This window comes from Canis lupus, chromosome 31, assembly GCF_011100685.1.
Source record: "Canis lupus familiaris isolate Mischka breed German Shepherd chromosome 31, alternate assembly UU_Cfam_GSD_1.0, whole genome shotgun sequence".
NCBI lineage: Eukaryota > Metazoa > Chordata > Mammalia > Carnivora > Canidae > Canis > Canis lupus.
Window position 1 is genome coordinate 37,990,986 of NC_049252.1, and position 23,864 is coordinate 38,014,849.

Sequence of the window (23,864 nt, forward strand, 5' to 3'; positions counted from 1 at the left end):
CTAGACCTGGCCTACCGGGAAGGTCTTATCTGTGCCTGGATGCCACTGTCACCGCGACCCTACCTTCTTCTCTGGGGCTCCTGGGGCCTCAGTTTCTTTAACATTTCATTCATTCATTCATTCATTCATTCATTCATTCCTTTATTTGACAAAGACAGAGTGTGAGCGGGGGAGGGGCAGAGGGAGAAGCAGCCTCCCCCCTGAGCAGGGAGCCCGCTGCAGGGCTCGATCCCAGGACCCTGAGGTCATGACCTGAGCCGAAGGCAGACGCGTCACTGTTGGAGCCCCCAGGCGCCCTGGCCTAGGTTTCATTACAGATCTTGCTAAATGAGCCCCTGGCCCCTAGACCTGTGACAACCACCCGTGAACGGAGGTTCATACGGATTCGGTGACGATGTGTCCCCAAATGTCAGTCGGGACCCTCTAGAGAGCAGAGCCAACAGGCTGTGCCGTATATACAGAGAAGCTCAGCGCAAGGAATTGCCTGGGGTTGTGGAGGCTCGACGAACCCAACACGTCCAGGCTGCGCCGGCCGCCAGAGACAGGGGAGCAGGGGTCCCCGGGGTCCCCGGGCGGCCTGCTGAAGGGCTCCCTGCTCCGAGGAGCTCAGCCTGGTGGCACTCGGACCTTCAGTGGTGGGTGGACGCCCACGGTCGCAGGCCGGCGGGGCTGCTGTAACAAAGTGTCACCCGATGGCTTCTAAACGCACTGCTCCCATTCGGGAGGCTGGAGGGCTGAGGTCCGGGTCCTGGCGGAGCCGGGTGACAGTCCTCCTCCTGGTCACACGCTTGTCATGCATCCTTCAGGGCCAGGGAGCGCCTGGGCCTCATTGATAAGGGCTCCTGTCCCACTCTGGAGTCGCATCCCAGACGCCCCCTGGGGTGCGGCACAGACCTTCAGACCGTGGCACCCACCCACGCTAGGGGGTCGTCTGCTTCCCTCAGGGTCCGACGGTTTAAACAGCAACCTCATCCAAAAAACACCTTCACAGAAACATCCAGAATAATGTTTGAACAAGCGTCTGCGCCCCGTGGCCCAGCCATGGCGAACATAAAATTCACCATTACGACGAGTGTCCCGCTTCAAGATACTCTTTAAAACGATCCTCAGAGGGGCAGCCCGGGGGGCGCAGCGGTTTAGCGCCGCCTCGGCCCAGCACGGGATCCTGGGGTCCTGGGATCGAGTCCTGCATCGGGCTCCCCGCATGGAGCCTGCTTCTCCCTCTGCCTGTGGCTCTGCCTCTGTGTCTCTTATGAATAAATAAATAAAATCTTAAAAAAATAAAAAAGATCCTCAGAGGCTCCAGTTTGAGCCCCGCTGTTCTGCAGGGACGTGCACACCGCTCACGGCGCCGGCGCGGGCCCCGGGCCCCCTCACCCCTGTCGTGACGCTCAGGACACGTCGTGTGTCCTGACGACCTAGGTCTACGTCACTTGGGGGATTTTCTGGCTAACGGGGAAAGATCTCTCTAGGATTCGTTCCGTGTCACTTGAAACCAGCTCTGCGACGCGCACAGAAACACGAGAAGATGACCAGTGACGACCACAATAAATATATTTTTAACTTCTCAACCGGCACACAAGAAACATTTTCAGTGGCAAATCTGCTTCCCAACATGAGGCTCGTGTCCCTGGCTGGGTGCTGGGAGCCTCACGCCCTCTGACAAGGTGCCCTGCGTCACCACACCCAAAGGAAAGATGTGTCTGTAGCAATCTTGGGAAATCCAAGGTCAAGCAAATAAAATAACAATTTGGAAAGGAAAAAAGAAACAATGTAAGGAAAGTTCCCCACTTCTAGGAAAAGTCTTTTTTTTTTTCCCTCCTCGGTAAAATATATCATTTATAAAGCGGAAGCGAGTTCTGTTGAAAAATATTTGAAATATTCTCTCAGGGGGAGAAAGCAGTTCTTCACCAGCTTGGCTGGGCCCTGGAGGGGCGGCTTTGTCCTCTGCCTGTTGTGCGCCAGCAGGGACAGTTCCTCTCGGGAGGCCAAGGCTGAGTGCCTGCTGCCAAGGAGAGAAGGGGGCTCGTTACCAGCCGAGCTCCGCCCGGGGCCGGGGTCGGGGTCGGGGTCGGGGGGCACCGGGGGGAAGCTGGCCGGTGCCAGTCCCGCTAGACAACCCGGGGGGCTCCACGATAAACATGCTTAGAGGCTTCCCCCGCCTCAGTGGCAGGTGCCGAGCAGTCCTGGGCCCCAGGGGACGAGACGCCCCGTGTCTCCCGTGCCCCCCGGGGGCGAGCAGGGCCGGCCTCTGCTCAACGGACCCACTGCCCGTGTGAAGAAGCCCCTGCCCACTCGGTGGGCAAGGCTGGCTAAACCACCATGTGCATCCTCCCAAGGAATTACTGCACCCACGATGCAGAGGGTACCACGCGCGTCCCCTCCGTGCTGGAGGCCCCACGGGGGGCCGGCGGGGTGGGGAGCGACACGTGGACCTGGCTGCAACATGATGCGGCCGGAGGGACGCCCGGCTCTGGACCTGGCAGCGGCACCCCCTCTACCGTCTTGGGGCCCGGGCTTCCCACCGGATTCAGAAGCTTCTGGGTTTACTTAGTGGATTAAGGCCACAAATGAGGAGCGGGAAGCACGCAGAGCCCCTCGCCGCTGCCTGCCCCCCCCCCACTTCCCCAGGGCCGCCCTCCCGTCTGGGGGGCGACGGGGATGACCGCGACCATGACCGGGATGACCGCGGCTGGCTGTGCGGAGGCAGCTGCCCACCTGCAGCGAGCTCGGGCTCTGTCCTCACCGCTGGGCTGGGTGAGCCCTAAAGACTGTGCCCCTGTGAGGCCACTTGGGGAACCGGGGGTGGGGGGTTGGGGAGGAGAGGTGGTGCTCGGGGCGAGAAGGGCATCAGGAAGCTGCTCCCCGGGGGCTCCCCCTGCATGGCGCCCGGCCCTGGCGGGCTGGGCCCAGAGCACTCGCCACACTATAAGTGGGGGGATGCTGGGACTGGGAGGTGGGGGCTGGGGGGAGAAGTTTCCAGAAACCTGCTGTCCGGAGGAGGAGACTTAGCTCAGATCCTGGCCACGCTGGCTCAACCCGAGGGCAGGCGCCACATGGTGTGGGGTATGGGGGGACGGCCGTGTCCTCCGGGGCTCTGGGGCACAGCGTGCAGGTGTCCTGGGAGCAGAAAGCTGCCCGGAGGTGTGAGGCTGGGGCACCAGGGCTGGGGATGTGGTGGGGCCCAGAGACAGACGGGATGCTCGTAAGAACAATCACGAGAATGTTCCGGCAGCAGAGAAGGGGCGCGTGTGAAGGCCCAAGGCAGGCGTGTGTCAGGGACGGTGGTTCAGTACAGCCCAGGAAAGCACTGTGGTTGCGCTTGTGTTAGCGTGGGAGTGTGTGAGCCTGTGTGTGCAAATGAGCGTGAGCCGGTGAATGTAGGAGCAGCTGTGTGAATGAGTGTGAGCAGGTGGGTGTGAGGATGTAAGTGTGAGCTAAATAGGAATGCGTGAGCAGGTATGTAAATGAGCATGAACAGAGGACTGTATGTCCTGAGTGTGAGCAGCTGTGTGTGAACAGGTGTGATGTGTGAATGAATGTGAGCAAGTGTGTGTGTGTGAGCAGTTATGTGAATATGTGTGAACTGGTGTGACTGAATAAGTGTGATCACATGCGTGTGAGATGTGTGTGTCAATGAGTATGAGCAAGTTGTGGATGAGTGTCAGCAGGTGAGTGTGTGAGCAGTTATGTGAATATGTGTGAGCTGGTGTGGCTGTGTCAATGAGTGTGAGCACATTGGTGTGTGAGCAGGTGTGTGGGTGAGTGTGAGCAGATAGTGAATATGTGAGCTGGTGTGGGCGTGTGAATGAGTGAGCACACAGGTGTGAGTGTGAGCAGGTGTGAGCAGGTGTGTGGGTGAGTGTGAGCACACAGTGTGAGTGCGAGCAGGTGGGGGTGTGGGCAGGGCGGAGCTCCAAGGGGCGGACAGGGTGCCAGGGCGCAGGGGGCGGGTACACGGGTCCCGGGGAGACGCCGGCCCCTGGTGGAGGAGCGAGGGAGGGTCCCCGGGCGGGAGCGGCACTGCCGAGCTGGCGCGCCCGGGATTGTGGGGGTGGGCGGGAGGCCCAGCAGGCACGGCCCGGGACGGGGACACCCGGGCTCCTCCCCGCTCGTCGGCGTCCCCAAAGCCCCCACGTGCCCGGAACACGCAGCAGACACCTTTTCACGGCGGGGATGTTGCTCCACACGTGCACGGCGTCCCGCACGGCTTGGCCACAGACGTCCTGGATGGTCACGGGGTCAGCCTGACGGGTGCAAAGGCGGCGGGGGTCAGGGTGACGGGCACGAGCTCGGCCCCGCGGGGACCGTCGCCGCAGCCGCCTTCCCGGACCGGCCGCCTGGCTCCGCGGCGCTTACGCGTCCCGCGATCCCTCCAGCACCTCACGAGGGAAAGGAGCTGAGAGAATATCCTGAAACTGTTCACCAGGAGACCCGTCGCCTTTCCGTCCCCGCGGGTCCCGGGGGCAGGGGTTCCCGCCCGCCGCAGCTCAGACGTGGCTTCCCTGAGGGACAAAGATGTCCTTGGTCCTTGGGCTGAGGTCGTTTTGCTCCCGGAAGGTAGGAGGCTTTGCCGGCAGACAAAGGGTTTGTGCCGGGGCCTCGAGCAGCCGGGATTCCGGAGCCTCGGTGACCCTGGAAGGGAGGGCGTGGGGTGGGAGGGGACAGACCTCCCAGCAATGGGAGAGCGAGCCACGGAAGGGAGAAACTGAGGCAAGAAGCCACCCAGGCCCTGGCCCCTAACAGGAGATAGGCTGACTGTGCCCGCGTGGACTCAGGGGCCGGGAGGGTCCCCCGTGGACCGTTTCCGACCCCACATGGGCCTCCCCGACCCCAACACCGGGCTGGGGGAGCCACCCGCCGCCGGTCGCTCTGGGCGGATGGAGGTTTCTGTGCTGCGCCCCGCGGAGCCAACCGCCTGGACCCGCACACGCGGCTGAGAAAGGCTGACTGTGGGCTCGGGCCGCGTGCGTGACCCCGGGAGCACCGGCGTTTAGAACGCGTCCGTCGGGCCTCCTGGTCAGACCTGGCCCTTGTGCTCCGGGCACCCGGGGCTGTAGGTCTGGTGTCACATCCCCTCCTGCTCCAGGCGGGGCTGGCCCCCGGGAGGGCACCCGGGAGGGGACGCTGACACCGGCAGCCCAGGCTCCTTGACCACAGAGGAACACGTGGCACTGCAGCTCGCTCCTGCGCTGCAGGAGCACATTTAACCCGGACCCGTCGCTGGGCCCATGAACACGGCCCGGGGGGTGGGGGTGGTGATGGGGGGACCCGTCACCGGAGGGAGGAGGAGCCGGCCCGGGCCTCTCCCTGGGGACTCCGGCTGCTCTGACGCAACCGCCCCTCGTGCTCACGCCCGCCTGCTGTTCCCTCCGCCCGCGTGCCTCCCTCCCTGCTCTGCTCCCTACGCTCATCACAGGTTTTCCTCCCTTTTCAAACCGAAACACGGCTGTCGCGACCCTTTCATTCAAAACACGGGTTCGCAGGCCGGAGCCGAAGAGCTGGGACCTGCACCGGGCACGTCTAGGTCCCCCCCCACCCGCTCCTGGCAGGACAGAGGGTCCCCAGCACCATAGGAAACATGGGGAGCCGCCCCTTGGGCTACCTCTGGTTTGGGACCACTTGCGACCCCGCCAAGCGCATGTGCGAGATGCAAAGTCAGCACGTGTGCCGCTGGTAGCCGGTGCCCAGATTTGGAATCTGCACTTTTTGGGTGGACCCACAATTCTTATTTAAAAAAAAAAATTTTTTTTAAATAAATAGTGCAGGTTACAAACCTGGTCCCGGCTGCTGTTCCGAGGAGGCTTTAGGCTCCTGACCGAGGAGAAGCCATCAGGGACGAGGAGGAAAGCAGGGGCATCACGAGGACGCGTGGCGGCCCCTCGCGCAGACGACTTCTAAAGCTGTAGCTCACGGGTGGCACTCTAGGGGAACGTCACTTAGCGACCTCGGAGGCCGGGCCGCATAGCCTGTCCCCTCAATAGATCGAAAGAGGAAAGCGACCCAGTTATCTCCGCAGACTGGAAAGAAGAACGTCTGACGGAGCCGACAACTGTTCTAGACGAGCGCACCGCAGAACGTGGGAGCCGATGGAAGCTTCTGGAAACGCCCTCAGCTGAGTGAAATCCATCAACCCCAACCTACGAGCCAGCGTCAGCTTCGTAGGGAAACACGGGAACGCCTCTGCGACCGGCAGACACAGCCAGGGCCGCCCCGTCGCGGCTGCGGCCCGACATCCTGGGACAGGCGCCTGCGCGGCGAGACCGGAGGGGCCCAGGGACCGGCTCAAGGACCCAGAAGGAAGGAGAGAATCAACCGGGAACCACTGTCACCCGCACGGGACCCCAGGAGGCGCGGGAGCCCGGGGATGCAGAGGAGCCAACCCGGCTCATCAAATGCAGTCGGACGGCAGAAAGGAAGGTCCTGCTTGTGCCGCCGGAGAAAGTGCCAGAAGGGAACGGGGGTCCCAGGCTGAAACCCAGCAGGACTGCACGGGAGGGAGCCGTGCACCCCACGTGACCCCACGGCCCTTGCCTGGGGGCACTCGGGGCAGTGGACACGGCTGTGAGAGTGACAGCTTGCCCAGCGGTGTCACCTCTGGGGCACGTCCCATGATGTCCCCGCTCGCCCGCATCGCCGTGCCGTCGTCCCCCCATAAAGCCACGGCAACCCTGACACCCAGCAGCGGGGAGCAGACCGCACGCGTCTTCGCGGCCGCACAGAGCAGAGCCGCACAGGGTCCTGGGTCAGAACGACCAACGAGGGGGGCATCTCTGTGGAGGGAGGGCTTCCCAGGGGCTTGGGGGGGGCCCTCCACTGACCGGCTTGTGTTTGCATAAAGCATGGGGGCGGCTGCCAGGACGTTAAGGGGACAGAGTCAGCGGCGAGGACTCCTGCCATGAGCGCAGGGGACATGTCCTCAGAGGGGGACACCAGGCCCCACCGGGGGCTCTCCTGGGGGGCGCAATGCTGGGAGGGGCCCGGGCCAGGTGAGCCCAGGACGGCTGCTCCCAGGGTCAGGACGCTGGTGGTGCCCCCCGAGGATGAGTGCACGCCTGTGAGCGTGAGTGCACGTGTGAATCCGTGTACGTGTGTGGCGTGTGCCAGCGCACTGCGTATTGTGTGCACGTGGCATGGGGGTGGCATGGGGCCCGCGGAAGCACACCTCTTGGGTCCTATGTGCATGCATGAGCTCCTATGTCGTGTGCGGTGCGTGCCCCTGTGCAACGTGTACGGAGATGGTCGTGTGCACACACGAGAGCCCCGCGGTGGCCTGTCTAGAAGTGCAGGAGCAGCGTGCCCGTGCAGGGGACGCCCTCCAGGCCACCTGACGGCCCGTGCCTGGCGCGTCCCGGGGAGGCCGCCCTCACAGGCGTGGACGGTGGTGCCGCACGTACCTCCAGGAAGCGAGTGGCCACGGTCTGTTCCTCTCGCGTCAGCACCAGGTTGTCCACGAACATCCAGAAGAAGGGCTTCGGGCAGCCCGGCCGGGGCCTCGCGTACTGCAGGACGCGGTGATACTGGAACAGGTACCAGGCTGGGGAAGGGACGCGGGCGTGTCTGGGCCATGCCCGCGGCGGAGGGGGGAGGCTGAGTGGCTCTGCGAGGGCGCGGGGTGACTGCAGACGGGCCCCTCGGTGTGGCTGGCCTGGCCCCCGGCCCCACCTGCTCCCCGGGCAGGCCTGTCCCCCCAGAGCCAGGGTGGCCCCAGCGCCCAGCCTCACCCAGCGCACCCACATTGGGATGGGTGTAACGGGGCTGGCAAAGCACGTGCGTGTGTCCCCCCAGGGAATCCGTCCACGCAGAGCAACGGGGCCAGCAGGTGGGGGCCGCTCTCAGGTGGGGCCACGGCTTCCCGTGGGTCAAATCCACCGCACCGTACTCGCCGAGCAGATGGGCTACTCGTGCCGGTGACACGCGAGGACGGCCATGTCTGGGAGCGTAGACAGGTGGCACCTTCTGCTGTCCGTCAGGGTGCAAATGGGCGTGGGGACCAGAGGCCCCGGGAGGGCGGGTGGGCCGCGGACGCTTACCCGGAGGATGGTCACAGGTGTGGCCCAGGGCGGGTGTCGAGCCGTACACCAGGTTGAACGGGCCCCATCCTTCCACCTGCGGGACGGGCACACTGCAGAAGGCAGCATGGGCACAGGTGCCCACGGGCCCACAGCCGCAGGCGCCTCGTGTGTCCGGGCGGGAGGCTCACCATGAGGCCGAGCCCCCACGGGCCCTGGGCGGGGAGGTGAGACCCACCAGGCCACACCCGCCGAGTGGGCTCTGGGCCGCCACCGGCCTCGGGGATGCGGGGAGCCCGGCCTCTGTCATCAGCGGGGAGACCAGCCCTCCTCAGGGACTTGGAGTCTGAGGTGGCTGCCCCGCGAAGGTGGGCACGGCGACCCCCCAGGATCCACGGGGAGGCTGTGTGCGCCCCTGACGTGACAGCCGGGCACGGCCTTCCCTGCCCACCACGCGGCCGCAGGGGTCAGCAGTCACTGCAGGCTGGCGGGAGCACACGAGATCCACCCCACCCCGTGCCCAAGCAGACCAGAGGGCACCCTTCAGCCCCAAAGTGACCTAAGTGCCCCCCCCAGGAGGCCTGAGGGACTCCCACTAATGACAACCCTAGCTCCTGTCATTCTACTAAAAAAAGACCGAGACACGCAGTCCCGGGCCCCTGGTTTTCAGAGAGCACCTGCTCCCGAGCCGACCTGTGCTTCCCGGACCGGCCGCCTCCCCGCTCAGCAGGCGCCTGTGTCCTGCGGAAAGCCCCCGGCCCCGCATCCCCCGCCTGCCGCCTGTGTCCCCAAGGGCTATTAATGCTCTATGTGTCCCCCTCCTGGGGCAGGGGGCTGGGCAGCGGGCTGGGAAGGGCAGCTGACTGGAGCCGAGGGTGGAGGAGGGGGTACGGGGCGGAGGTGGTGGGTGTGGGCTGATGGGCCGGACACGCAACCCAGCCGACCCCGCTGACCCCCACCTGCAGTGACGCGCCCAGAGGAAAACCCAGCCTGAGCGACAAGTCCCCGTCCCGCCGGCAGCCTGGCCGCCCCCTCCAGCTGCACCAGAAACCCCCTGAGCTCCCTTGAAATCCGCCCAGAAACCCACGGCAGGAGCAGGTGGTGCCTGCTGCTCCCCATCGCTTGGGGGGCTGCGATAGACCCGCCCAGGGGGGCACAGGGCTCGGGACGAAGTGAGGTGGGGACGGGGAGGCCGAGCGAGGCCACACCCGCCTGAGCTGGGGTTGCAGTGACAACCCATGTCACGCACTTACTGGTAGGAAACAGATTTCAAGTATTTGTATCAAAACTGGACGCCCAAAGAGCCAGCCCCTGGGACCCCGCAGCTCCCTGGCCGGCGGTCAGCACCCCCTCAATGGCCAGCACCCCCGGCCCAGCCCCTCTGCCCACGGTCGCTGGCTCAGGGGGACAGGCTCTGTCCTTCCTGGTGCCAGGGACCCACAGACCAGGGCCTCCTGCCCCGGGGCCCCCAGGAGGAGCCTCCCGGCCCCTTCCCATCATCTGAGGCCTGGTGAGTCATCTAGGCGCTTCCTCCAAGGTCACTGCCCAGGCCAGCAGAAAGCAGCCTCCAAGGGAGCCGGAACATTCCGTCAGGTGTTCAGAGGATGCCCCCCGTGACTGGCTGTTCAGTTCAAGACTTTGTCTGAGAGGGCGGTGGGGGTTAGTCCCGCTGCCCGGGCAGCACCGGCCCCGCTGCTGGGACCTGGCCCCTCGAGCCTCAACCACCCGGACTCGGACGGGACCCGGCCCGTGGCTCTGCTCTGCGCCCGGGCGGCATGGGGGCCGCGAAAGCACACCTCTCATCTCCGCCACTGCCTGCGGGGTGCCATTCCTGCAAGCTCCCCGGCCCCCTGGGCCCCCAGGACCCCTGGTTCCTCAGGCCCCCCCAGCTCCCCAGGCCCCCACAGTTACCCCCAAGCCCCCTGGGCCCCCAAGCCCCTCAGGTCCCCCAGCTCCCCAGGCCCCCCAGGCTAGCTCCCCAGGCCCCCACGGCTCCTCCCAAGCCCCCTGGCCCCCCAGGACCCCTGGTACCCCAGGACCCCCAGGCCTTCCAGCTCCCCAGGCCTCCACGGTGCCCCCACGGTGCCCCCCAAGCCCCTGGGCCCCCAGGCGCCCCAGGCCCCTCTGGCTCCCCAGGCCTCCCTGGCTCCCCCCAGCCCCTGGCCCCCCAGGCCCCCCAGGCCCCCCAGGCTCCCCTGGCACCCCCACGGGTCCCTTGCACATCTCCTGGCCCCCAGTCACACGGCGGTCCTTACATCCCTCCTCACGACATCCGTGACATCATCCAAGTGCTTCAGTCCTGCCGGGTTGGAACCACCCTCCAAGAAGCCCAAACTCACGAGCTCTGCACGGGGAGACACGAGGGGAGCACAGGGGGGCGAGCGTTCATTTTGATCCCGCACAGAACAAAGGGCCAACGAGCGATCAGGAAACAGCACACTCAGACTCGGTCTCTAGGACGACGCGGGGGGGCGGGGGCGGGGGCGGAGGCCGCTTGGGAGCAAGCCAATCCCACTGTGGATGGATTCAAGAACTCAAGGAATTTGTTGCAAAAGCAGACTCCCCCCCCCTCCCCGGCCCCACTGTTGCGTCACGCCCCGGGTTAGGAAATCCTGACGCCCTGGTGCTGGCGCTGATGTCACCCAGCCGGGCTGTGACAGCTACGGGCGTGGGCTGCAGGGGCGCGGGCACAGCCCGGGAGGCCTCGGCCTGTGGGCGGACGGGAAGGCGGGAGCAGCAAGGGTCTTATGATTTCCCCCAGGGAGGCATCGCCTGGGTGGGCAGATGAGGCAGGGTGGCCTTGGGCCCTGACCCCGGTCGCCCCGAGCCGGCCGGGTGTCTGCGCATCACGGGGCGGCCTGGGGTGCGAGGGAGGCACGGGCGTGTGGCCGCTCCAGGAGAGCTGGGCCTCAGGTCACTCACCTGTCCTGATGTCCCCAAAGAGGGACAGCACCCGGACCGGCTCTCGCTTCCACACGGGCACCGTTTCATAGGTCTCCAGGGGAGTCTCCTGTTGAAAACCCAGTTCTCGCTGTGACTCGGTTGCAGAGCCCGTGAGGCTCGGGAAAACCCCTCTCCGGTCCAGGGAGACACCCTGGAAGGCGCCTTCAAGGCAGGCTGGCCCCGGCCCGCCCCCGGCCCCCCAGCTGAGGTCTCCAGGCCGGACGCCCACCCAGTGCAGGGAGGCAGGCGCAAGGGGCCTTTCCTGATCGCGGAGGAAGAAAAGCCTTTCCTGGGGAAGCACTTCGTCGGGACTTCTCAGGGGATCCTGACTACCTGGAGTGGGGTTCCCCGACTCCTGGCCTGAGCAGCCTGAGCAGGAGCCCCCAAGCCACGTGGGGCAGGGTCTGCCTGTGGCTGCAGCCGATGGGTGGGGGGTGGCGAGGTCAGAGGGCACCAGGAGGGCAGTGGGTCTGGAACAAGTGCAGCTCTGATGGACACTGGGGGGGTTCTAGTGTCCTGCTGTGCTGTGGGGGTGAGGGTGGGGAGGTGAAGGCTAGGGGTGTGGAGGCTGCGGGGGCTGCAGGGGTGGAGGCTGGGGGAGCGGGAGCCCGGGCTGCTGGGTCCAGTGTGGCCCTGCCGTCCCTGCCTGCTGACCCAGGGTCACTCTTGCGTCTTAGGTTCCAGGGCGCCCGTAGCGGTGAGTATAAGCTGAGACCTAAAACCACTAATTTACTTCTACTCTGGAGGCACAGTCCCAAGTCCAGGGGTGGCGGCTCTGGGTCCCGCTGGGGACGCTGAGGGAGAGCGTCCTGTCTGGACCCTCGCTCCCATTGGCTGGACTCGGTGGTGCCCCTGTGCTGAGCCCCCTCCCACCCGCTGCTAATGCCTCCCTCCCTGCCTGGCTGGAGGGAGCACCCCTGCCCAGCCAAGGTGCCGGGAGCAGGGAGCACTGGGAGCATCGGGAGCACCGGGAGCACTGAGTGCAGGGAGCGCACCCCCAAGAAACAGGAAGGAGCATCTGCTTAGAGCCCTTGGCCTCCCCCTCACTCAGAACCCAGGGCTCTGCAGAGAAAGCAGGGCTGGCGCGAGGCCCTCAGCCTAAGGCCCCCGCCCCCCTCCCCTCTCCCCTTCTCCCCCCTCCCCCCTCCCTCTGCCTCCCCCCTTGCCCCCCCTTACCGATTCCCGGTCGCAGAAGGCCTTGAGCCAGCCCCGCCACTTCCTGCGCCTCTGCAGGAGCCCGCTGCGCGGGAAGGGCCGGCACAGAAAGCACACCCAGTTGCTCGTGGCCTGAACTCTCCCCGACGTCCCGGGGGCCACCAGGGTGTCCACACACTTGAAGCAGTAGCATCTAGAGTCAGAGAGGAAGCGGCAGTGACCGCGATGGCATCCCGCTCCCGCCCTGGACACAGACCAGGGAGCCTGCCTCCTGTGAGAGGTCTCGCCCCCCACCCAAGGTGCAGGGGTGAGGGGGAACTGTCACCCAGCACGGGGGGGGGGGGAGGGGGTGCAGTCCCTGCCAGGGACCTGCAGGGACAGGAAGGAGCCACCTGCAGAGGACAGCGAGGGGGGAGATGCCCTCAGCCTCCGGCCGCCCACCTGCGGAGCCAGGAAGTCAGGGGCTCCCAGGGACACAGGTGCAAGGACCCCAGCTGGGGGGGCGTGGGGGGAGGACCATGTGAGTGGGATGGTGGCCCAGGACCCCAGGGGAGGGAGCACAGCTGGAGCTCGGCCTCCGCCCCCGCCAGCCCCGGGGGAGCGGGCTCTGCGTCACTTCCCGGCTGGCTCCGACCGAGGGAGCCGCAGAGCTTGGCGCTAACAACAAAAAGAAAAATCAGGAACATAAATCTTTCCACACCCGGGGCCCTCACGTCAGGGCTCACACCAAACACAATATTTGGGATGAAAGCGGAAACCATCTTGGCGGGAAGCCCCCACCGGGCTCCTTCGCCCGCACTAGCCCCCCAGCGCCCCCAAACTCCCCCCAGCCTGGCCGGCGCCCCCGCCTCACCGGGTGCAGTCCGGGTTTTCGCAGATGAGCAGCGTGTCCCTGGAGCAGCAGATGGAGCAGTAGGACTGGTAGCCGTCGTCGTCGTACAGGAACAGGCAGTCCAGAAACTTGTCCTCGGAGAGGGGCGGGGCCAGGCTGGCACCTGCTCTGCCCCAGGCCCCCTGCAAGGCCCCCCTCACCTCCCCGCTTACCTTGCACGGAGCGCACATCCCCCCCTCGAACAGGGGGTGCTGCGTGTGCACCTGGAGGCTCCCGCAGCAGATGCACATGCCTTCGGGGGACGCCCAACGTGCCGCAGGAGCCGCGACGCCAGCAAACAGAGCACCGCGCTTAGCAACGCACGTGCGAAATAAGCGCAAGACCCCGACTCCGACAAACCCCGGATGTTGTGGGAAAACATGAAGAACTAAGCAAACGGGAACGGATCCTAGGATCTGGTCGCGCTCACGGATCGGGGGCTTAGCCGGGTGACAGGTCTCCCCAAGCAGGTCTACAGATCCCTCTCCAGATCCCAGCTGGCTTTTTTTTTGCAAAAATTGATAAACTGATCCTAAAATGCCTATGGAGGGGCCCTGGGTGGCTCAGTCTGGGAAGGAATGGACTCGTGATTTCGGCCCAGGTCACGATCCCAGGGTCCCGGCATCCGGCCCTGCGTGGGGCTCTGCGTGGGGCTGTGCGTGGGGTGGGGAGCCTGCTTCAGGATTCTGCCCAGCACACCCGCTCTCCCAAATAAACAAATAAATCTTTCTAAAAAACGTACAGGGAAATGCAAGGGAATCGAGAACTGGCAAATGGACAGAGAAAGGAGACTCGGGCTGCCCGCCCGCCTTCGCCCGGGCCGCGCTCACCTTCTATGTCTCTCCGGTCCACCTGGACTTCATAAGCACCGACACCTGCAAAAGGCGGCCGCACGCCCGTTCCCTCTGCCTCCTGTCTCTCCCGTGTAAACACGGCCGAGGGCCCCGGGGGCTGGGGGCCCTGGCGGGGGGTGGGGGGCCTCCTGCCCCTGCCGGTTTCCGAATCTTGTGTAAATATTCCAGAGGCCCGGGAGTCGGGCGCAGGCCCGGGTGGCACCCTCAGGGATGGATCCGCCCCGGGAGCCTCACCTCTGCGGGGCCGGCACGAACCGGGCGCCGGCTTGCTGGAGCCCACCAGGATGATGTCCCTGCTCGGCTCTGCCTCGGGCTCCAGGACTGGGACGGCCACCAGGGGACCCGCACCGGGAGACGGGCGTGCACGGGGGGAGATGGGCCAGTGGGCCTCTGCCGGGAACCCTGGCGCCCCGCGTGGGGGTGAACCAGACCTCCCGGGGCTCTGGGGACACCTGCCCCTCCCGCCCCAGGCCCCGGGGCCAGGGAGACCTGAGGTGGGCGCAGGTCCTGACAGGAGGCCCGTGTGCCCCTGTGGCGTGTCCCTCCCCGCCCGGGGCCCTGCCACAGTGTGGGGTCCGGTGGGCTGCTCCCCACAAAACGGAGGGCGGTGGGACCCAGGTCCTCCCGCAGCTGGGGTCCCTGGCACGCCCTCTCCTCCCCGGTCCCCCCAGACCCCCGCCTGCGGTCTCCCGGGAGGGCACCCCAAGCACAGGAGGTCGGAGAAGTAGAGGGGCTCACGGATTTCATAGGTCTCAGGCCAGGGCTCCTCTGCCAGCGGGGCAAGGACTGAGCAGTCCAGGGTTACCCGGGGGGACAGGGCCATGGAACCCGCGAAGGGGCTTCCTGGTGACCCGCAGGACACGCGCGGGGTGGAAGAACTGGGGGCAGGGGTGCAGGCCCACAGGAGAGCACTGGGGTGGGGGCGCAGGGTTCCCACGTGACGTGCGGGGGCGGGGGAGGGGGCGGGAGCGCAGGGGAGGGGCGGGGAGTCTCACTGCCAGGGGGTGTGGGGTGGAAGAGTGAGGGGCTCCTGGGGGCGCTCACCCTGGGGGGGCTAGGGAGTCCAGTGGGGGAGGGGGAGCCCTCAGGGTGGGTGGGGTCCAGAGCCCACCTCTTTGAGGGGGTTTAGGGTGTGGGCGGTTCAGTAAGGGGGCGCTGCTGGGCGAGGAGGTGGGGAGCTGGGGGGAGGGGTGCTGGGGGCGGGGCTTGGGGGCAGGGGGAGGTGGGGCTCCAAGGGGGGGCTCCAAGGTGGGGAGGCGCCAGTGTGGGGCTCCAGTGTGGGGGGCTATAGCAGGGAGGGTCCAAGGGGGGGCCTCTAGCGGGGGCGGGGGCTCCAGTGGGGGGTCTTCAGCAAGAGGGGGGGCTCTAGTGGGGGGGCTCCAAGGGGGAGCTCCAAGGTGGGGAGGCGCCAGTGTGGGGCTCCAGTGTGGGGGGCTATAGCAGGGAGGGTCCAAGGGGAGGGGCCTCTAGCAGGGGCGGGGGCTCCAGTGGGGGGTCTCCAGCAGGAGGGGGGCTCTGGGGGGGCGGCTCCAAGAGGGAGCCTCCAGTGGGGGGTGGTTATAGCAGAGGGGGCTCCAGTGGAGGCGGGGATCCAGCAGGAAGGAGGCTCCAAGGGGAGGAGGCAGGAGGTGCAGAGGGCAGGGTGAGGGGGTTCTGTGGGGTGGGGGGGCTTAGGTGGCTGGGGTGGCCCCCAGGGCAGCTCGAGGAAACAGGAGCCGGGGCATTTGACGCAGGCGGGAGGGGGTCCGTGTGGCGGGAGGCGGGCCCATAGGGGAGCCACAGGGGCCGTGAGCAGGAGGTTCTGGCTGGTTTGGTGCTGGGCAGACCTGGGGGAGACATCAGGGCGGGGGTCAGGACTCCCCTCCTCCCAGCTGGGGCGTGGGCCTCGTGACTTGGCAGGATGGGGGGGGTCTGCAGGGAGAAACCCGACAGGACACCCCCCCCCAGGTCCCCAGGTGGACGTCAACAGGGACAGTTGCCTGACCGCGTGAGCCCTGGGCAGGATGTGCCGACGAGGGCCCCCCAGTCGCCCCCCAGCACCGCAGGACCCCTACGTGTGTCTGCCCGCCAGCAGATCACCATGAGACCCCCGTGGACCCTGCCCGGGGGTTCCCAGAAGCTTCGAGGTCATCAAAGGCAAAGTCCAAAGCCCCGGCGCAGCCAAGAGGGACCGAAGGAGCCCCGGAGGTGACACGTCACTGCGGATCTTGGGACATTAGGGAAAACCAGGGAAATGTGAGCAGCCTGCGGCTCCTTGGTTTAGGTCACGGCCCATCCGTCCCCGCGTGCAACACAAGACCGTGACCGTGGGGGAGCCGTGCAGGGTGCAGGGCTCTGCGCTCCGAGCTCCGCAAGTTGTCTGCAAATACTAAACCGTTCGGGAATTAGCATTTTTCGTGTAATACAGTGTCAGTAAGCGTGGCCACCATTCTGCACGCGCGGCGCCTCCCCGCGACTCGCTTGTTTGGGATCTAGGACTTTGTGTGTCTTGATCACCTTTACCCATTTGTCCCCCGACCCCTCACCCCCCGCCGCCGGCAGCCTGTTCTCTGTAGTCGAGTCCAGGGCGTGTGTGTGTTTAGATTCCACATACGAGGGGCAGCCCCGGGGGGCTCAGCAGTTTAGCACCGCCTTCAGCCCGGGGTGTGATCCTGGGGTCCCGGGATCGAGTCCCACGTCCGGCTCCTTGCATGGAGCCTGCTTCTCCCTCTGCCTGTGGCTCTGCCTCTCTCTGTGTCTCTCATGAATAAATAAAATCTAAAAAAAAAAAAAAAAAAGATTGCACATGCAAGAGAGGTCCTGTGGGAGACACAGTTATCACATGGTCTCCCTCATACGTGGAATTAAGAAAGAGCACAGAGGATCACAGCCGAAGGGAGGGGGAAATAAGACAAAGTCCGAGAGGGAGACAAACCATAAGAGACTTTTTTTTTTTTTATAAGAGACTCTTAATCACAGGAAACAAACTGAGGGTGGCTGGAGGGGTGGGGTTGGGGGACGGGGTCACTGGGGCACGGGCGTGAAGGAGGGCACGGGATGTCACCAGCACTGACTGGGTGTTTCGTGCGACAGATGAATCCCTGACCTGTACGTCTGAAACTAATAATACACTATATGTTAACTCTTGAATTTAAATAAAATAAGATAAAATTAAAAAAAAAAAAAGAGAGAGAGAGAGAGGTCACCCAGTGTTCGTCTTTCTCTGACTTCTTTCGCGGAGCATCGTGCCCTCCGGGTCCATCCGCGTTGATGCAAGTGGCAACACTTCCTTCTTTTTGGTGGCGAGTGCTACTCCCTGAGCGCATACGCATGTCTTCTCCGTCCGTCCATCCAGCCTCGGACGCTTAGGTGGTTTCCGCGTCTGTGTTGCTGCGAACGACGCTGCAGGGGGCTCGGGGGTGCGGACAGCTTTGTGAGTCAGTGTTTTCCTTTTCTTTGGATCAAAGCGCAGAACTGGGGTCGCCGCCGGGTCGTAGGGCAGCTCTATCCTCCACCGGCAGGTAAGAGGCTCCGATCTCAGCAGCGCGCGGCCCTTCCTGTCATTCCGATCCCAGCCATCCTGCCGGGTGTGAGGTGATGTCACTGCAGTTCTGATTTGCATTTCCCTGATCAGTGACATTGAGCATCTTTCTCTGTTCCTGTCGGGCACCTGTAGGGCTCCTTCGGAAAAAGAGGTACGATTCCGATCTGCTGCGCGTTTTGTAATACAGGATTGTTTGCTTCGCCGCTGCGGACTTATCCAGGTTCTTTATATATTTCATCTATTGACACCTCATCAGATATCGGATTTACAGATGTGGAGTTTTGCAGTTTCAGGTCTTACATTCAACCCCCCCCCTTTTTTTTAAAGACCTTATTTATTCATTCACAAGAGGCAGAGATGCAGGCAGAGGGAGAAGGAGGCTCCCTGCGGGGAGCCTGATGCGGGACTCGATTCCGGGACCCCGGGGTCACGCCCTGAGCTGAAGGCAGATGCTCAACCGCTGAGCCACCCAGACGTCCCACATTCAAGTCTTTAACCCATTTTGAGTTTATTCCTGTGTGCGCCTTGTGTGGGGTAAGGAAGCGATCTAGTTCAATTCTTTTGTGTGGGGTTGTCCAGTTTTCCCAACACCGTTGATAGAAGAGACCGTCCTTCTCCCTCAGTGGATTATTGGCTCCTTTTTTCATAAATTCATCGGCCACGCACGTGTGGGTTTATTTCCGGGCTGTCTACTCACATCCGTCTACTCATCTGCGCGTCTGCTTTTGTGCGGCGATCGCACCATTGTGACTACGACAGCTCTGGGTACGGTCTGAAATCAGGAAGTATGATGTCGTCAGCTTTGTTCTGCTTCCTCACGATTGCTCTGGCCATTTAGGGTCCTTTGTGGTTCTGCACAAGTTTAATTTTTGTTTGTTTGTTTGTTTTTTTGCAAGACATGCCATCAGAGTTTTGCTCGGGATTTGCACGGAGTCTGTAGATTGCTTGATGTGGACGTTGTAACAATATTAGTTATGCGAGCACGGGATGTTTTAAGATAGCCTCTGAACATTTAAAAATATTTATTCTAAAATTGTTTTTACATTTTTTAAAAAGATTGATTTATTTCTTGTCAAGAGCGTGGGCACGTGTGCAAGCGCTCACAAGCAGGAGGGGCAGAGGGAGAAGACACGGAGAATCCTAAGCAGACTCCCCGCCGACCCTGAGGCCATGACCTGCGCCAGAACCAAGAGTCGGATGCCTAACGGACTGTGTCACCCAGGTGGCCGTCCCCCCATATTTTTAGTTTTAAATTTACGGGGGGGTTTTGTAGTAAAAATTGTCTATATTGTTTTCTTCTCCTTTTATTTGGCATGGTTTTGTTTTTTAACAAGGACACCAGAGTGAAAATCATCACGGGGACCGGGAGCAGTTGGGGCCCCGAAGCCCCCGGCCCATCCGCAACGTTCCAGCTGACACAAAGGGATGTGGGGCTCCAGGGGCCCTTTTGGCTCCACGGAAGGGACGGTTTTCTCATTGTTGGGCCCAAACAGGCAGAGCACGTGGGTGGCAGGAGTCGCTGGTCCTCACGGGTGGGGCAGCGGCTCACAGAAGGTCGTGCACTTGGGGAGTGGACAAGCCCTGGCATGGCCCCGGGTGCTCCCACGCAGGTGCCGTCCTATCAGTCCTGGGGTCCCTTGCACCCTGTTGCAGCTGTCTGGAGTGGGGCACAGAGAGGGGGTGCCCTGGCGGTCTGGAAACGTGCTTCAGAGGAGCCGGCGTCTGGGTGACCAATCCCTCGGGCCACCACCAAGGTCAGACCCTGAGATATGCGGGCTCGTGGGGTGCTGGGCCTGCGGGGATCTCTGGACAGCTGTTTTCACCCATGGAAATCACAGGAAGCCTAAGACCACACACACGGAGAGTCCCATGTGCAAGCAAAGGGCAGGACCTAAAATAGGCTTTCTCCACCTCCATGGGAATTACTCGTGGGGCCAAAACCTCTCCAGCCCTGGCCGCAACCCTGGCATCGTCCATGCCCTCCGAGGGCCGGTTCTGAAGCTTCCCCGGTGAACCCCACCCCCGCCCAACCCAGATCGGGTTCCCGGATACCCCTGCCTTCCCAAGGCCAGGACGTCACGGGGTTGGGGTGGGCACCGTGCAAACCCCCTGGCCCCCTGTGCAGGAGCCGCCACACCCTCAGAGCCACAGTGGGCATGTGACTGGATCCCTCTTGGCCAGGTGGTCACTCCCGGGTGGCTGCTAACACCCTCCTCTGGCCTGATGGATCACCCACAACTTGATCCTGGGGGAGTTCAGATGCTTTCGGGCCCGAGGGAGTCCTCCAGACCCCTGGATGGCCTCCAGCCCAGCTGGGGTCTGCGGGTGCTCACACACAGCCAGAGTGGGTCCCACCCTGGTGTCAGGACACCAAGCGGACTCGACACTGGCATCCCGGCCATCGTGAGGGAAACCCCCACCCCACGTCAGCCCTCATGCTGTCTGTCTTTCTGTGTTTGCACAGTGGCCCCAGGAAGAGCAGGATGGCCTCAGGGTCCCATACCAGCAACCAGAGAGGGTGATGGGGCAAAGGAAGCAGAGAGGGGCCCCGCAGCCAGGCAGTGATGCGCCTCTCCCGGAGTGCGTGCTGGCCAGGGCAGACGACAGGCACGGCTGGATGACAGGTACCGCCGGACGACTGTTGCTGCTGCCCCGGATCACGTTTGGGAAGCGACAGAAGTGTGGGTGTCCATCTGGGGCCTGGGGTTCAGGTCCTTTTTCTTTTCCTCCAGGTAAGAGGTGGGGGCTCCTGTAGATGAGTCGCACAGAGGAGATGTGGAGACAGCTCCCAGGCCGTGGAGCTCACAGATGTCACAGCTCGGCCCTGTCCACAGACGACGGCAGGCTCCTGGGGTAGAAGCTGTGCGGTCACCTCTCGGCTCCGGAGCGGGCTTCCCCAACGGGGCTCCGTGAACGCACTTTGATGTGTAGTGTCTATAAATGCGCCTAAGGCAGATGCTCTTTGCCAGGCGTGTGAAGGGGGGAGACAGAGGGCCAAGCGCTTCCCCCGCAGGGCTTCTCCCAGAGACTAAAATGCACCCATGGGAGTCATGAGCCCCCCGGGCAGAGCACGGCCACATGGCACATCCTGGGCCAGTCTGACCTCCAGCCCCTCCCAAGGCTCCCCGTGCCCCCGCCCCCCAAGCTGCTGGCCCCGGGCTGGGCACAGAGCTTCGGCGACAGAGGCAGGGAGGGGCCCCTGACCACTAAGAGCTGGCCGGGCCTCACCACAGGGTCCCCTGTGCTCCCGTGGGAGCTTGGTGACTGTGACCAGAGAGGAAAAGACAAGGTGCCTTCCAAGCTGTGTCAGCACAAGCCGTCCGCAGAAATGACCAGACAACCCCCTCTCCTGGCTGAGACGGGGACTGCCGCTCCTCCCTGCCTCTGCGGGGATCCCCAGAACGGGCCCCTTCCCCACAGCACCCTGTTCGGAGCTGGGGCAGGGGAGCCTCGGGAACGGGGCCGCGGGCGACTGTGCTGGACACACCGCGTCCACCGAGCACACCGCGCTGCCGACCTGCACCGGACGAACACGTGCGCCCCTCACGGCCCGTTCATGGGGGTGAGGTGTGAGGCATGTGTTCTGCGGTTTTCATTCCTTGGTCCTCGTGCATAATCTGCAGGGACCTCCCCTCCAACCATGAAGCAGGTGACATTTGTCCTTTGTTCTCTGCAGACTCAAGAGGGAGGCAGGTAGGGACGGGCCAGCCCCCACCTTGTGTTTTGGGCCTGAGGTCTCCAGAGAACCCTGGTCTGGGTGGTGCTTCCCAACTGCCGTGGCTCAGCCCCCGGCCCCCACCACCAGACACTCGGCAGGGCCAATGAGTGTCCAGGCCCTGCCCAGGGGGGGCCGGGTGGGTGGGGGGAGACTGGGAACATTGGTTCAGGGGTGCCCGTCCGAGGCTCTTTTTTTTAAATTTTATTTATTTACTCATGAGAGACACAGAGAGAGGCAGAGACACAGGCAGAGGGAGAAGCAGGCTCCCCGCGGGGAGCCGAACGCAGGACTCGATCCCAGGACCCTGGGTCAAGCCCTGAGCCGTAGGCAGATGCTCAACCCCTGAGCCACCTGGGCATCCCAGGACCTCTTAAGTGATTTAAGGCTGTCGAGTGCCCCCCAGGGCAGGAGTCTCACTCCCCCAGCCCCGGGCTGCCAGCACCTCCCCAACTGGTTCCCTTGTCCCCTGTCCCTGAGGCTGGGAGACTCCCCAATAAGCATAGCTTGACTCTGTTCCAGGGGCCGGGGGCCCTGGTCGAGGCTGGGCAGGTGACAGCCTGCGGCCAGGTGGGCAGGGGCCTGAGGATGGGGGGCTGGGGCCGGGAGGCAGAGGAAGGGCGGCCAAGGACACCGAGGTGGCACGCGGGCAGCCAGCAGGGCAGGACACGTCCATGTGAGGGGCAATGTGGGGAAGGCCATGCAGCCCAGGTCCCCAGATGTGACATGTTTCTTCGGGGTCCCCTGTACCAGCTCCGTTTGTCCCATCTGGTGGCAGGGCTGTTGGCGTCCCAGCTCAGGCCCCAGCGTTGCCCTCCCTCACGTCTGTCACCAACCCCCGAGGCAGGCTCCCCGTGGGAAACCCCCCGCCACGACCCCAGCCGCCCCACGGTGCTTTCCCCATGTTTGTTCAGTGCCCAGTGTCTCTTCTTCTGGGCTTTTCTGTGATGCTGGGCCGTTGGAGACACGCTTTTAACCCTTGGGTAGTGGGAGCTGCAGTGGCACCTGCTACTGAGCGGGTCCACATCCAGGGCTGGGCCCAGGGCGCTGCTCCCCGGCGCCCCACGGCCCAGGGCTTTGGCTCCAGGTGGAAGGCCTGGCAGGGGAAAGGCCACCGAGGGCCGAGGCCAGACGGAAAGGTCCTGTGCTGGACGCTGGCCCGGCAGACAGAAGACAGAGGGGACAGGACGGGCCCTGCTCCACAAAGTCCCAGGAAAGCCACAGCGGGGCAGGCGGGCACCCTGTGGTGGGCGGAGGTGGGGTCGGAGCCCGATTTGGGAAGATTAAGCCGCTGACATCTGGACCATGAGGCACAGGTGAGGGTGCACGGGTGCAGAGCCGTGGAAGAGTGGGGACAGCCAGGCAGTGGCCCTCCTGCCTCAGGCCCGCTGGCCTGTGACAAGGGAACAAAAGCCATGCAGCAGCAGGGACATGGTGCTGGGATGTTGGACCACCCCTCCCCCCCCCCCCGTCCCTGCTTCTGCTCCACGTCGGCACACTGTCAACCCGGGGAGCACGGTGCTCCAAGGGAGCACACGGTGTTCGGGGCAGTGAGGCCACTCTGCGTGCTCCTCCAATGGTGGCTTCGCGTCATCACACATTTGTCAGAACCCACAGAATGTGCGACACCCACAACGAACCCCGGTGTGAACGCTGGCCTCTGGGTGACGGTGACAGCGGAGGCACCACAGAGGCTCCATGCCCACGGCGGTGGGGAGGCCAGATGGGGGTGTAGGGTAACTCCGAACTCTCTTCTAAGTTTTACTGAGACCCTAAAGGTTGAAATAAAATCCATTTTTTTAAAAAAAGGAAGTGATATGGCTTTTAGAAGAGAAGAGAAGGTGACCTCTGAAGTGGGGGTGGGCACGGATCTGGGGAGGGTGCAGGAGGACGCAGTCACCATGAATGCAAAATGGACACATGGAATTAAATTTATCAGAATTAAAACTTTTAATTTATCAGAATTAAACTTTTTACCAGAATTAAAAAGTTCTGCTCCTCGAGGGATGCCTTTAAGGGAACGGGATGGCAACACCCAGATTAGGGAAAATACGCGCAGAGTTTTTGTATTATCTGACTGAAACTTGTGTCTGGAATATGCAAAGAACCCTTACAGATCAATAATGCAAACAACAATTTTTTAAAAACAGTCAAAACACTTGGACAAGGCAGTCCATGGGACGACAAGCAAGCGGGCAACCGTGCATGGATGTCAAAAACATTCCGCATCACGCGAAAATGCAGATTAAAACAACAAGACACCACCTCAAACCCACCAGAATGGCTCTAACCAGACAACACCTGGGTTTCAGCTGGGATCCTCGGGTGCTGCTGGCGGGGATGCAAAATGGTGCAGCCGCCGCGGAAAACCGTGGCATTCCTTCAGTTTGTATTCACCTGTGGCCCAGGACCTCGCCCTTGGGTGTTTACTTGCCCCCAAAAATGAAAAAATGAGAATCCCACATCAGCAGTGTCCACGGTGCCCCAAACCGCCCTCCAACGGGCAGGTGGAGGCGCAAACCTGGTGCGTCCAGCCGCGAAGGGACTGGCAGCCCCGACGCTGCAGAGACGGGGCCCTGACCTCAGGCATCAGCGGAGCGAGCGGAGTCAAGTGAGAAAGGGCTTCCATGAGATCATTCCCTTTACGGAAGACCCCGTGGAGCAGCAGCACGGGTCTCCAGTGATGGGGAGCGGTCGGGGTGGCCTCCAGGAGGAGGCCGGGGAGCCCCTGGGGAGAGGCAGGCGTTCTCTGTATAAAGAGAGTGGGAGCCGCAAGGTGGGGACATCTGTC

The 23,864-nt window shown here is 63.5% G+C and overlaps 1 protein-coding gene across 1 annotated transcript; it reads right to left on the reverse strand.

The window, feature by feature from the left end:
- Nucleotides 1-1,536: 1,536 nt before the first annotated feature.
- DNMT3L (DNA methyltransferase 3 like) lies at nucleotides 1,537-17,436 on the reverse strand. The gene is made up of 15 exons (XM_038581157.1): nucleotides 17,143-17,436; nucleotides 14,880-15,013; nucleotides 14,574-14,713; nucleotides 14,070-14,156; nucleotides 13,812-13,856; nucleotides 13,155-13,234; nucleotides 12,964-13,076; nucleotides 12,552-12,767; nucleotides 12,132-12,303; nucleotides 10,935-11,022; nucleotides 10,268-10,356; nucleotides 8,034-8,109; nucleotides 7,398-7,537; nucleotides 4,162-4,247; nucleotides 1,537-2,005 (listed from the first exon to the last, which is right to left on the reverse strand). Exons 1-15 carry the CDS (start codon nucleotides 17,434-17,436, stop codon nucleotides 1,840-1,842), a joined length of 1,926 nt encoding a protein of 641 aa, XP_038437085.1. The 3' UTR covers nucleotides 1,537-1,839.
- Nucleotides 17,437-23,864: the final 6,428 nt, after the last annotated feature.